This window comes from Caretta caretta, chromosome 7, assembly GCF_965140235.1.
Source record: "Caretta caretta isolate rCarCar2 chromosome 7, rCarCar1.hap1, whole genome shotgun sequence".
In the NCBI taxonomy this organism is placed as follows: domain Eukaryota; kingdom Metazoa; phylum Chordata; order Testudines; family Cheloniidae; genus Caretta; species Caretta caretta.
In genome coordinates this window covers 93,504,703-93,518,881 of record NC_134212.1, presented here as the reverse complement: position 1 = coordinate 93,518,881, position 14,179 = coordinate 93,504,703, and the positions used below count along the sequence as shown (strand labels likewise).

Here is a 14,179-nt window from a genome sequence, read left to right as displayed (position 1 = left end):
CTTTTTTCCTAGCCTCCAATCCAATCTTATTTTGGTGCATTTACTTCATCCTCCACAAAGCAAAAGGTTACCCAGGTGTGCATTTGCTTGGGGGAACAATTGTGCTTTTTCGGTTGAAGGCATTATTTTGAGTTTTGTGTGAGCAGCTAGGTACATGAATTAATGCATGAGCCCTTCACTTCAGAAAACATAGGTCAAAATCCATCTTAAATCATAACTGAAAACTAGTGTGAAGGTTTTGTTTTAGTCGTCATGGGACACTAGTCACCATCAAAACACCTTTACAGTTTGGCACAAATCCAGAGGTGGCAGTCTGTTCTAGGCAGTGGAAGTGCATTAACTTTCCCATTAGGTGACGTAAGACCCTTTTAAAAATCAAACCTTTAGGTCACTTTTCTTAACTAGTTTTCTAGTTTTGTTTTCTCTTTACATTTTTCTACAGAATTTGAATGGGAGAAACATTTTTCAAGAAGAGAAAGAAGACGCAAACGTTAGCTCTGAAGATGATAGTTTCTTTGTTCAAGTGCATGATGTTTCCCCAGAGCAGCCTCGCACTGTCATCAAAGCTCCCCGCTTTAGCACAGCACAGGATGTCATACAACAGGTAGAAAGCCTTTCTTTCCTGTTTCCACTCAGTAAGTTCCCTGTTCATTTGTTAGAGGTGGGTTCATACAAGAAATGTTAACTGAGTTTTGTTCTCAGTTAAAGAAGTCCTTTGCTTTTGCCAATTTGGACTGAGCATCTACTCAGTAAACACGGAGGGGTATTATGTTTTTAATTTGCCCCTTTTTTTTTTAACAGACTCTTTGCAAAGCCAAGTATTCCTACAGCATTCTGAGTAATCCCAACCCAAATGACTATGTCCTCTTGGAGGAGGTGACAAAAGAGCTAGCAAACAAAAAGTCAACATCTAAGCCATCGCAGAGGATTCTGTCTGATCAAGAGTGTGTGTTTCAGGCTCAGAGCAAGTGGAAGGGAGCAGGGAAGTTTATCCTTAAACTTAAAGAACAGGTTCAGGTAAGTGACTGAAAACTCTTTTGTTGGTTTTAAAAATGGCGTGTGATCAAATATTTGGAATGGCAAGTGAAAACATATTCCTTGACAAGAACATATGTAAGAATGGCCATACTGGGTCAGACCAAAGGTCCGTCTAGCCTAGTATCCTGTCTTCCGACAGTGGCCAGTGCCAGGTGCCCCAGAGGGAATGAACAGAACAGGTCATCATCAAGTGATCTATCCATCCCCTGTTGCTCATTCCCAGCTTCTGGCACACAGAGACTAGGGACACCATCCCTGCCCATCCTGGCTAATAGCCATTGATGGACCTATCCTCCATGAAATTATCTGGTTCATGAACTAGAGACAAGGTGGGTGAGAATGGATGCACTGCGAGAGTGAGAGGAACATTTTAGGCTGAATGTAGCATTAAGCTTCCTTGCAACATAACAGTAAATTCCTGACGAGCCATGCTTTCATAGCCAAGTGGAACTACACTTTTTTGTGCATATACTACTACTACTTACTACTGGTGAGCTAACTTCAGATCTGATCCTGTTATAGGCTGAGGGCTATATCCACAAAAGCTTAGGCTCAGCAATGTAGTGTCTTGTCTTTAAGTGCCCTGACACCATCTAGTGGAATCCTCAGCCCGCAGTGAGATGCCCTAACTCCCTATACAATGCACAGGGAGAGAGATATGCACCAAAAGAATGGAATGCACAAAGCCAGAAAACAGAGCAGGAAGCCAACAAACTAGCCAGTAGGAAATGCAGAGAGGCATGGCCTAATCCCTGCCCCTCAAAGGGCCTTAAGTACCTAACTCTGGGCTGGAAGGGAGGCCCCCAGTTCTCAATTCACAGGCCATGAACCTTGTCCTGGAGTGAGATACCTAAACCAGGTCAACCCTTTCTCACACAAATTGGAGACCACACCCTTATACCCAACAGCCCAACAGTTAGAGACAGTTCAAATCCCCGTTCTGCCTGTGAACTCGGGGGTCTCCCTCTGAGGTGAGTGCCCTAACTACTGAACTGTAGGGTATTCTGGGTGAGAGTTTCAGTTTTTCCTGTTGAAGCTGTTCCACGTTGCTCCAATGAATATTTTATACATCGACTGGAACCTGGGTCTCCTAGGAGACCGCCCAAATCATTGGGCTATAGAGTCAATTTTCACCCTTGAGCCCAATGAATATTTAAATATTTTATACAAAGTGGAACAGCTTCATCAAGAGACCAACCCCAGAATACCCCAGGGGTTAGGGCACTCATCTTGGAGGTAGACCTAGGTTCAAGTGCCTCTTCCACATCCTGGTGAGTAGGGATTTCAACTGGGGTCTCCCACATCCTGGTGACTGGACTATTGGCTACTAAGAGAGAAGGAAGTGCCCTGATCTGGTAGGCATGCTATCCGGTGGCCTTGGAGCACACCTACTGTAATGGGTGAGACAGACTGGGGGAGAGGGATGGTTAGTCTTAGAATCCTGCCAGGCTTTGGTGGCTATCCACACGTCCATGGATGAAGTGGCAGTTGAGCAGGGGTTTGGAGGACCTAAATTGTTGAGATACCCCTGAGTGCTCCCAATATTCATGTCAATGTTTTATTGACCATGCTAGGAGGTGAGAATGCACAAAACTTACAGGAGATGATACAAGATCAGTCACTGAAAGACAGCAGCACAGAGCAAAATGCTATTTTCCCACTAATTTACTTCACCTAATGGACCTAATGTTGTGGATTCCCGGTGCAATCCATACTAGTGAGGGTTGTCACTACTTCTACTGCAACTCTGGGCATCTTACAATACTTTGCTGCTGTAGCTCCCAGCCTGGGACACTCAAAACCAGCCTACATTCAAGTCACACCCTGAAGTCTGTGTGTGCTAGACAGCCCTACCTAGTACAGCAGCTCTGATCCCAGCAGCCTGTCTACAGCCCCATGCTGGTTTCCACCTGCCTTCGTGACAAGCAGCAAGATGACCCCCCACACAGCCACTCCAGAATTTCCCCAAAACCATGTGCTCTGCAATGTCCAGTCCATTCCTGGATAGTTCAGAAAAGTAATATGGTTCCTTTGTTCAAGACACCCAAGCATACCACATTATTAACTTGCGTAAATACACTCCTCTAAACACCGTACTAAGTTCGTTTACAGTAAAAAAAAATAAAATTTATTAACAGATGTTAAGTGATGCCAAGTAAAAGGAATAAAGGTAGAGTTACAAGCAAATAAAAGTGAAAACACCCATCTAAAACTTGATCTAGCAAGGTATAGGCTTTGTTCAAGATGGTTCCTCTCACCAATCTTTCTTCTTCTCAGCCATGGCTGACTTTTCCTCAATCAGGACTTTCTAGAGACGCACAAGGGGCTGGCTTTCTTTATCTTCCTGGATTGAAAGATCTTGGCCTAAGCAGGTTTCTTACCTGTATTGAGTTTACGGAGACTTCAGCCACACTTTAGCTGAAAAACCCATCTTTCTCAGCTTGCTAGAGCTCTGTTCCCTTGTGTCTCTCTAGTGGTGGATGCCAAAAATGGCTTCTTTCTTTGCTTATATCTTCCAAAGCTCAGTTACTTTGTTTCAAGAAGCAGGATGACCTCATGCTGTTCTTCCCTTCTAGTGGGCTTCCCACCCTGCTGCATGTAAATGAACCTTCCATTCTTTTGATTCCACATACAATCAGAATTCACATAGAAGACAGGTAAATAACTGCCTTCTCTCCTGTCTGGGAGGGAATCTGTTTCTCCCCATTTGGCCACAGACTTTAAAATGTAGTATCATTATGAAAGTATCTGTATTTCCTCAGATAGTGTTAATAATAATATTGTGTAGCATTAGTTTTCTGCACACTTACAGTACTATTGTATACAATCAGTTGATTAATTTGCTTATCACTTAAGGTTCAATCCCTGCCCCCCCCGCCCACCCGCCTCCCTCCCCACACCTTTATAGCCCAATAAACCATTGCAATGTATTCTTCTGTGAGGAAGGCAACATGATTGTCTGGTGGTGAAGGACACTCCATTCTGTTTCTCCCCTCATTTGTTAGCTTAATAGCTTTGTTTACCTAATATGTAAAAATGGATCTTCATTTTCTTTGTCTGAAGATTGGGCTGGACAGAGAATCAAATACACCTAAGGCAGACCTATTTAACTAACTCCACCTGACATGCTTGGTTTAAGCACACTTTAGTCATAATTCTAGCATGCATTCATAACTCTTAATACCCACCATGTACATACATCACAAGGATATTAATGATGAGTTATTAGTTTTCAAATGATACCTCAAAGGCATATTTTGTGCAAAGATTATTGCAGTATGTGTAGGGTGTGAATACAGGGGTGCTTAGTATCACAACACCTGCCACTGTAAAACCTAAACCCTTCATTTTTGGTTTTTCAACTGAAAAAGTCCCAGGTTTTATAAAAGCTATTTAATCAGTTTTTAAGCTATTTTCACCCAAAGTCTGGACTGCTAAAGTACGTGAAAATACTGATTATATGAAGAAAATCCAGTACATTACATCAGGTAAATGTGTTGGTTAATAATAAGTTAGTCTAAGTGTAAATGTAATGCAGTGGAGTGGAAGTTACACACACATGGACGCACATGTACATGGGTGCTCAACTCCTAAAACAAAGTACTGCAGATCCTGAACCAGGGAGATGGTGGCTTGGTAACCCAGGTTAGTGCTGACCACTCCCCAAGAGAGGTTGGGGGGCCCAGGTTACTGAATTGCGCTCTCTCTCCTTCCAGAGTGGGAAGCTGGGTCAGAAGTAATCTTACTTTTCTCTATACACTGCTTTTTTCCCCTGTCCTCCTATCACCCTGTATTACCCAGAAAACTGTGAAGTCAATTTTTTGCACCAATTTTCACCTTTTTTTTTTACATTTTTGTAATAAACACCCAGACAATTGTAAACAAAATAAAAACCAAAAACAAAGGGTCTTGTTAAAACCCACTGGCAGGCAGCCTTGGCCCTACTTTACACCATACAAATTCTGCTACAATACCTAGAAATCTTAACCTTTCAGGACCATCTGTCTTAGTTCTCCTATTCTAATTCCTGTAACTCTGCATCCCCATTTCCCTGCTGTATCACCTTGGGCTAAGTACAATTTCAGATAATAGCTGTACAGATCCCTGTGAACTGCTGTGATTTTGTTGCCTTTATTCCCAGTCAGCAGAAAAGCAGCTGTGGCTGGAGCTCTTTACACTTGTGAAGTAGCAGGAAGAAAATGCATATTAAGTGCAGGGTTGAACCACGTAATGCTTCTACCAATTGGTGGCATGTCTATGGCAGGGGCGAATATGGTTCCTTTTCCCCAAAAGAGATGTTGCTTCTTCAGCATTGCATTGATACGAAATACATTGTGATCACAATCAAATCCTGAATACAATTGATCTACTTATCTATACTGTATCAGTCAGGAGTATCTAGGCAGCAGACTTGCTAAGGCTTAAGGCCATGTTAAGCAGCATTCTATTTCTGCAATTTTAAAATAATTTTTGATGTGAGACAGTCAGGACACTGCTTTTGTGAACCTGACATAGGGAAGATGTCAAAAAATGCTGCTATTTGCTCTCACATGAAATCCAAACCATATTTCAAACCTCAAAGTTCAAAGTATCAGTGAGCTGACACATTCTTGTTTCCAGTGTCTGTGGTTCTTTTGTTTGTTTTACAGGCAGCACGAGATGATAAAAGAAAAGGCATTTCTTTTGCCAGTGAACTTAAGAAATTAACCAAGTCAAGTAAACAGTATCGGGGCTTTGCATCATCACCTTTGCAGAGCTCACCGGACAATACTAAAGATGAAAAATCTGCAGGCAGTTTGACCTTTAGTGACAATATGGAATAACATCCGTAATTGCCAGCAGTATGTTCGCTGCAGGTATGACGTGTGCTCCTTGTTTCTAAATCAGACGTGCTCTCTGTTGATTTTTCAAGGTACAATTTTTTCAAAAGTGTGCTTGGTAAACCATAGTGAAATACAATAAGCAGCCAGAAAACTCTCTGTGCCAGTACAGAGTAATAACCTAAAAGCATAAACCTATACACATTACTATGCATTGGCAGTCCTGTCTAGTCCCCCTATGAAAGCCTAAAGATAAATGGCGTGAAAATTGCTAGGAACATAGGAGTCCTAGGGTCCATCAGGTAACCTGACAAGGGCCAGTCCTTTTAAAAGACTCTTAGAATGCAACCTGGTTTCATCATACACTGTGACAGTGAGTTCCACAAGTAATGCAGTGTGCTAACCGCTACTTCCACACCCACTCTTAATTAAGAGGTGCCATCATTTCGTGTTATGGGACAGCTGAACTTTACTAAACATTAATTTATATGCATTTAATAATAATGGATCTGTGATCTCTTACTCCTCTCTCCATACGTAAACTGTTTGTGGCAGAGTTTCTAAGAATTTTATTGTCCTTTTCTGAATCTTTTATATTCCTTCTAGCTTGTTTGAGCTAAAGTGACAAAACCAAATACAGAATTCAAGGCAACAGTGTGCCATTTATGTATACGACAGAAAAAATCTTTTGGAGTTAGTAAGGTGTCTGGGCAAGATTTTCTTCTTAATTAGCTGTGACCTCTCAGTACCAAACAATTCTTAATAATCCCTTATCACATGGAGCAGTGATAAATTTCCCTATTTCCTTTCCACTCATTCTCAATTTATCAAGATACTATTTATATCTACAGTGTCACTTCATCAGAATTCAAGTAATAAGGCTGCCAATAATATTTTGTTTACAAAATTCCTTAAAAATGTATTTCATAGTATGCAGGCACCCATTTATACACTTGTATTTGAATTTAAATGCTATCATCATCTTCCCCTTTCCAGGTGATTTTAAAGGCCCTAAAATGGCGAAGGCAAAAAGCCAAGCTGAGGCTGTCAAAAACAGAGGGAGATTGTCATATTCCCTCTTTTTCCACATAGCCTTGCATTTACGTGATAACTGGAACCAACATCCGGATTCCTGATTTAAGAGAGCTTTCTGCATTCTCCATGAAGGATACTGCTGAGGCCTAAACTATTCAGCACTAGCTTGGCCTAATCCAGACTGTACTTCTTGGTGACAGATACAGATCTGGTAATGCTGAGTGGGATGTTACAGTTTCTAATGTTTGGAAAGACGCTTGCCAGCATTTGAAAGAGATTCCTCTCTTCCCAAATATCTTCACATCTGCAAAATCTGGAGAGGAAGATTAAGCAGACTTCTTAAATTGTACTTTGTAAACAAAAGATATTTTAATTAATTGCTTTAAGGGAAGAGAATTAGAACTAGAGTGTTCTGTGTATTGTATGAAAATAATGCACCTTTAATGGTTCCTGTTAAACACTGTTAGGTGATTGTAAAAAGATTTACATGGACTGTAACTTTCTTGGTATCACATATTTAATTTTGGTGATAAACCATAAATAACTATGGTAAGCATTTTGAGTATATCTATTTTCACAAAATAATCATGTACAAACAGCTAAATACACCTCCTTGATAGTGATATTTTGACAAGGAACAACATTTTCTTCATTCAAATTCTAGTTTTCCAGGCTTGTGTTTCAAGTAAGAATGATTATTTATTTTCACGTTCCAAGGTATGAGTCACTGTGTAATATATTTATCATACCTTTCTTTTTTGGTTTAGGGGAAAAATAATTTTCTGCTGAAAAAAAACATTCAGAAAAAAAAAACACTATTTGAAACATGCAATTGCTTAAAGTTTCAATTTTGAAATCATAGTAAAATAATCTCAACATTAGTGTTTGTTAGAGAATGGAAAATATTATAGTTGTGTAAATAACCCAGGCTACTCCATTTATTTTCCAATATAAACCTTGACTTTTTGTTTATGTAGAAGCACTGCTGTAAAGTTTTGTATATGTTTGAAATCATGATTTTTTTTTTAAAGAAGTTAGTTATAGCTGTATCATTTTCTTCAGTGTAAATCAAAAGCAGTTCATACTGACTTATACAAAGTAAGGGCACAACTGAAACTGCTGATGTCCATACATAAGAACCTTGTCTAGTAACTAAACTGTTCAGCATAAGCTTTGGCTATACTTCAGATCATATGTCTGATGCAGGGATTGCTGCAGATGAGTAAATCAATTAAACTAAATTTATAGGACAGTAAGAGAAGCAACTCTCCATTAAACAACCTGAAGTTGAATGAAATGCAGGGAGATGATTCAAGCAGTCTGCTCAGCACAGAGAATGAATACCCTGTATATTAGCTAGAGGGTCTACATCCCCAGAAATGTCCTCTAGCACAAAAAGATGCTATTTCTAAGGTTGTAATTTTGTGAAAATCTATATCTCTGTACTCAATCTAGACAAGGCACTATAGTTGCTGACTCCAAGAAATAAATTTAAAACTAAAAAGTCATAAGTTGATTTCTAAATGTGCAGAAACTATGCTGCGTTCAAATAAAAGCAGGAGAAAGTTAGAAAGCAACTCTCACCTTTTTCTGTGCAGGAAGTGCCCTCTTCAGGCTGATTCCAACATTAGGAAAAAAAAATGTAACTACACATTCAAAACTCCTTTACTGAGGCATCCCCAGGAGCTTACACACTTATTTTGAAATTCACCTGTCTTTATCCCATTTTAAAAATAGCAACTAAGCCTGTTCTGAATTCTGGGAAATTCGCAATATTTTCAAGCAGTGCTATGTCATTTGTCTAAACATGGTTTTCAGAGTTACATGGGAGAAGATTACACATAATATTTTGAAAAGTGAGTAGCCATGTAGCAGCCACTGACTTTAAGCTTCTTAGGCACTTATGAAAATCCCACTAGTCACCTATCTGCATCTTTTTTGAAAATGGACCTTAGGCCTCTCAATTACTTCAGGGTAAAATTTTCAGGACTGTTTATGGTGAACAAAAATAGCTGCTCTTCTATCTAGTCCTTCCATGTCTAAAGTAACCAGTCCCACTGAGAGAGATACAGGAAATTCAGCTTCCAAGGCCCATTATTAAGTGAAATTACATGGTGTTTTATATGCACATTACCCCTTCAAGCAATATTTGCATTGATAGTGTATATCTTTCATTGTCCTTTGAATAGAGCTTAGATAAAGGTCTGATCCCTTTTTCATTTATATATATCCATCACCTGCATTGGTTGTTAAATCCATTTAGACACATGAAAATATTTTTTTAATAAAAAATTTACCCTTCATTTGATAAATGGATTCCCCTTATTTCTAGTAGCACTGAAAGTAAGAAGGTTGGGTCCAGAGAGATTTGGGAGAAGCTTTTGTAAATCTACTACAGATCCAGCAGAGAGAGAACTCTTGTGTAGGAATGCCACAAATATTAATGTCTCATTGCTACTAGACTTGAAAGAAAATTTAGATAAGGGCATCCTCAGCATCCTAGATTATAGCAGGCAAAGTCTGGTAGCCCTTTAAAAAGCAACAGATTCGCACTATTTGTGACTAGCATACACTCACTGTGTAAAGTGCATGATGTGGTTTATCCATAAGGACATTTTCTCTTTGCTAGTTATTTTAGCCTTGCCCAACTGTCATGAATACTTACCAGCCACAGGACAAAATCTACTTAAAAGCATAGCGGTAATGAGAAAACCAAGCATTTTGCTTGTTCAGTTTAAAAAAAATCATTTTATGGAGGTGGGCATGGTAGAATTTTCCAAAACTGATTATATTGAATTGGGGGAGGAGGGGTTCATTAAAGTACCTCAATTTATTTAAGTTTTAAAAAATAGGGATCTTGATGATTAATCAGCACCGCATTAGTTAATTGCATTCATGTCGTTTTGGTCATAGACGAAAGTAGGGGAAGCACATAAGCTTTCCATTTTCGTTAGCCTAAAAATCCCCCCAAATGAAATAGAGAGCTATTACTCTTGTGTTAAACAGCTTTAACTTATTTAAAATACCATAAACAGATTTAACATCAAGCTGTTTGGTTAATAGGAAAATTTGTCCCGCTTACCCATAAGTTTCCTTTCTTCAGAAATACAAGTCCACAGATACATATTAATGGGTCTGATAGATGGACAGCAGTGGTTCTGCCTCCCTGGCAGTTCAGGCTAAATGCCATCATATGGATCTGTGGACCTGGGTTTGATAAAGAAACATTTTTATTACAAACTATTCATAGGAAATAATTTACCACAGTATATAATATAAACCTTCCAGACCCCTACAAATGATAGCAGGACTCACCATGGGCAGTCAACTTCCTGTTACCTCTTTTGTAAAGAAAACACTTTATTCTACACTAAAATGTTTTTTTTAACCCTTCCTACCTATGTCTGTCTGTATTTGTTTCAGTGTATAATGAATGCTGGTATTGGTGCTTGTATGGGATTGACGTTGGAAGCCATAGGTCTTGGCTGTGTTACAACACTACACAGTTTTCAGGAACTGGATTGTTGTATTGGCTGGTGTTCAAGTTTCAAGACGACTTTAAAAAAAAAACCCTTAAGATATAAAAGTACTATGTCACATTTTAAAAACATACATCACATTTGTTTTTAGTTTTATTATTATTACTAATATTAGTTGGTGGAATGTCTCAATAACCATCTCCTGAAAATAACGATTAGCCTCTAGAGACCGCTAACAAGTTATCAAGAATAAGAGTTTAACAGAGAAGTATCTCAACATTAAGATCAAATTCTCTTTAAACTCGGCTTTATAAAAGAGAACTTGTCAGTGGCTTTTTACTTCAAAACTGAGTCTTCAGCTTCTGAATGTTAGTGATTTTGCTCTAGCTCTCAGAATGCAATTTAGCTTCAGCAGATGATTATTAATCACTTTGTTGTTGCTAGCCCATTAGATGTAATGATGGTGGAGTGTTTTCTATTTGTGATAAACATTTCATAATTGCTGCAGTGCTACACAGTTGACAGAAGTAACAAACACAAACAAAAAATACAATAACAGTAAATATTTCTCTCACACATATATAGGCTATTAAACTGAATTTGTTAGTTGTGCAATCGTCTTCATTCTGCTGCTTTAAAGTGTGTCAAAATGTTTTGTCAATGTTCTATCAGTATGTGCCAGTTTTTATAAATTTTACATAATTTAAAAACTATGTATTTTAAAACTGACTTTCCACCTGGACTACTTTTTCTCTGACTTGAAAAGTAAACTTATATTTGTATATGTTGGAAAAATAAATGGTTTAAGAAGTGGACCTTTAGTAGTTCTTTCCTGAACTGCCAAAACTGTTGGCAATGGGGACACTTTCTAAAGTTTTCAAACCTTAAATCACATCACCTTCCCAAACCCCCTCACAGAGTTATTTAAGAACAGAAGTATTCAAATGCTATGGAGATGGGGGATCATATAAATTACTAAGAGACACAGAAGACTATGTGGGATACTATTTGTACAAAGCCACAAGCATTCTATAGGTCCTTTTTACAGTTCAGGTAGTGAAAACATAGGTTTTTAAATATACTAATTTATAGGGACTCACTAGTACCTACTTCAAAAGTGAGATATTTTTCATTTACGTCTTACTTCTTAGGACTATTTAACCTATTTTGATTGAAAATTGATAGCATGGTGGTATTAAATTAGATATTTAATATAGATTTCACAGTAATTATGGTAGCACCTAAAGGTCTGACCCGTTCTACAATAAAGGAAACATTTTCTAAGTGTTGCAGGTTACCAGCCACATGAGAAAAGCCCCTGAGGGCAGGGACCATCTTTTTGTTCCGAGATTGTGCAGTGCCTAGCACAATGGGGTCCTGGTCCATTCCTAGGACTCCCGGGTGCTACGATAATACAAACCACCACCACCTTGCATAACTGAAGCCTCTGTTGCATAGCATACCACACGCTAAATCAATTCTACACAAAGTCATATGTAAAGTGAGTGTTAGAACTCTCACTTTTAAATTATTTCATGCAATTTATCTGCAAAGCCAACATGAAAATGGCATTAAAAACACAACTTATGCTAAGCTAACCAAAGGGCGGGGATGTACTCATAAGACAAAAAAAAAAAGTTTAAATCTTTACCCTGAATCTCTTTAACAGTGCCGGTTCACTGAAGATATTGCAGAATGTCTCATTCAGTGACATCCAAAATACCATGAGTAGCACTGGAATTTAGCATATCATGATGCCCAATTCTGAAATACCTTCAATGGACCAGTAAGTACCAAGAGGATTTCACTGAAAGAAAGTCATTTAAAAGAGAGAGATTAATGGATAGGGCAAGTTAGACAAGAGAAATAGTTCAAGTTATTGCTCTTGGGATGCAGAGTCCCCAGATGTCTTAAAATAAGCATCAGAGAACACAATCCTGTGTGAATACTTCCTAAAATATACATTCAGTTAGTTGTAAAACATAAACCCAATGAATCTCTTGCAAAATATATATTTATGTAAACAAAAAATATTGCAATAATATACATCTCAAGCAATATTAAAGTCACCTGCCTCCAGACTTTTATACTTCCAGAAGTTACTTTTGTTACAGCTCAGTATGGTTCCTGTGAGGATGCAACCTTCTCAGTTAACCAACAGGTAACTGCAAAACACTGCTATTACTTCGTGTGCATCAGCAATGCATCATATATTTTTATCTTTCCACAGCAGGACTTCATCTGAATTCCTGTAAAGATGATGGGCAACAATTTCTTTCTGCTATTCCCAGACCCCAATTAAGAAGTCAATTATACTGGGTTGTAATACTTATGATAGGGATGATTCCTTTAAGTGTTTAGCAAAATCCACGGGTCTGTGAACAGCAGCCTCATTGAGATGTGTCTGAATCAATTCCTTTAAATCTTCATTTAGAAATGAATCCCCTTGAAGAAATTTATCCTGGAAAAAATCAAAATGTTAGTTGTATAAATGATGTAAAATACCTATCTAAATAAGGTCAACATAGGGGTTTCTCAAAGTGATATTTTACTACTTTATTTTTCCTTCCCTAGACCACCTTCTGAAGGCGAGGACACCAAATGTTCACTGATCCCTATTCATGTAGCAGGGAGAGCCTGTCAGTCTGAGCAGGGGAGGTCAGAGAAAGGACTTGCTTTCTAGACATGCAAGTTTTTCCTTTCTTCTTTGTAACTAAGCTAAGGGGAGCTTGCCACATCAGCCTTTGGCTAACATCATACAAACTTTTTTGATTTCCTCTCCATTTTTAATAACTCTTACTTTTAAGAATACTACAGTTTGAAACACCCACACACTGACTACCTCTCAAAAATCTGTCCTCTAGCCTCTAAGGAGAGGCACAGAAGGCAAAAGAAGCCTGAATCTCCACTCATGGTTTCTGTCAAAGAGCCTGGACAGAAGTGCTCTGTCCCACTGAGATATGTTGCAAAGGCCTATGGCGGACAGACTCCAGAGGAGAAGCAAGTGGGCCATGCATGGTATGGCAAAACTGAGATATGGTCAGAGTTTGTTAGAGAAGCAATAAGTTTCTTAAGCAATAAACAAGACCCCAAATTAAATTTAAGAGACCTAAGTCACTTTAACGTAAAACAATGTAGAGTTACTGATTTTTTTTGTTAACTATTTTCAGAGGTATTACATGCTACATATTCTCACTCAAGTACTAGACAGTTCTACTTCCATCTGCCAATCCCAGTGCCTCTCTGCCAGACATGCAACTGATGTGATAATCCAGGGGAACAGGCAAGTTTACAAGTCATTTTCAGAGGACTCAGTTACTTATTTAATAAGGAAATTCTGTGGTGTCAGAGGACTTTGCTGATATTAGTAGATTATCAGCAGGAGACTCCATTGCAATTCATAGGTTACCACACTTTCAAAAGAGAAAGTGGGGATAAAGTCTCACGTTGTAAAAGGGAGAGCACTTGTGTAACATGTAGTAGGAGCTGTCAGTGGAGAATGTTTCATAGTGAAGCTCTGAGACATGTTAACTTTTTTCTTTCTCCCATAAAAGCTCTATGTTCCCCTCTTATATTTACACTTTTCAGTTACACACTGGCACTGATGGTGGCCACTTCCCACTCTGTATGCTGAATCAGGGCTCTGGGAACTTGGCCATCCTGCTGATTTCAGACTCTGAGACAAGAAAGGGCTTTGACACAAAGGCAACAGAAGCAAACTTGCACTCAGCCACAAGACAGCATTACAGATCTGAAAAGTAACAGACACTACATTTGTGTTACTACACATGCTCGTCCTATGGGAGA

General features: G+C 38.7%; 2 protein-coding genes across 10 annotated transcripts in view; one reads left to right on the top strand and one right to left on the bottom strand.

Moving 5' to 3' along the window:
• Positions 1–11,185, top strand: part of PLCE1 (phospholipase C epsilon 1) — a 324,949-nt gene extending 313,764 nt beyond the window's left edge. For 8 of the 9 annotated variants that reach the window (XM_075130951.1, XM_075130953.1, XM_075130952.1 and 5 more), the window contains 4 exons: positions 443–604; positions 802–1,017; positions 5,688–5,894; positions 6,855–11,185. In XM_075130951.1, coding sequence (XP_074987052.1) covers positions 443–604; positions 802–1,017; positions 5,688–5,861 — 552 coding nt within the window. In that variant the 3' untranslated portion in view covers positions 5,862–5,894; positions 6,855–11,185. Of the gene's footprint in view, positions 1–442; positions 605–801; positions 1,018–3,614; positions 5,895–6,854 lie in introns of those variants that run through there. The other variant, XM_075130958.1, reaches the window with a different exon arrangement.
• Positions 11,186–12,368: 1,183 nt separating this feature from the next.
• NOC3L (NOC3 like DNA replication regulator) overlaps positions 12,369–14,179 on the bottom strand; it is a 28,602-nt gene continuing 26,791 nt past the window's right edge. The window contains exon 21 of the mRNA XM_048856996.2: positions 12,369–12,833. Coding sequence (XP_048712953.1) covers positions 12,702–12,833 — 132 coding nt within the window. The 3' untranslated portion in view covers positions 12,369–12,701. The remainder of the gene's footprint in view (positions 12,834–14,179) is intronic.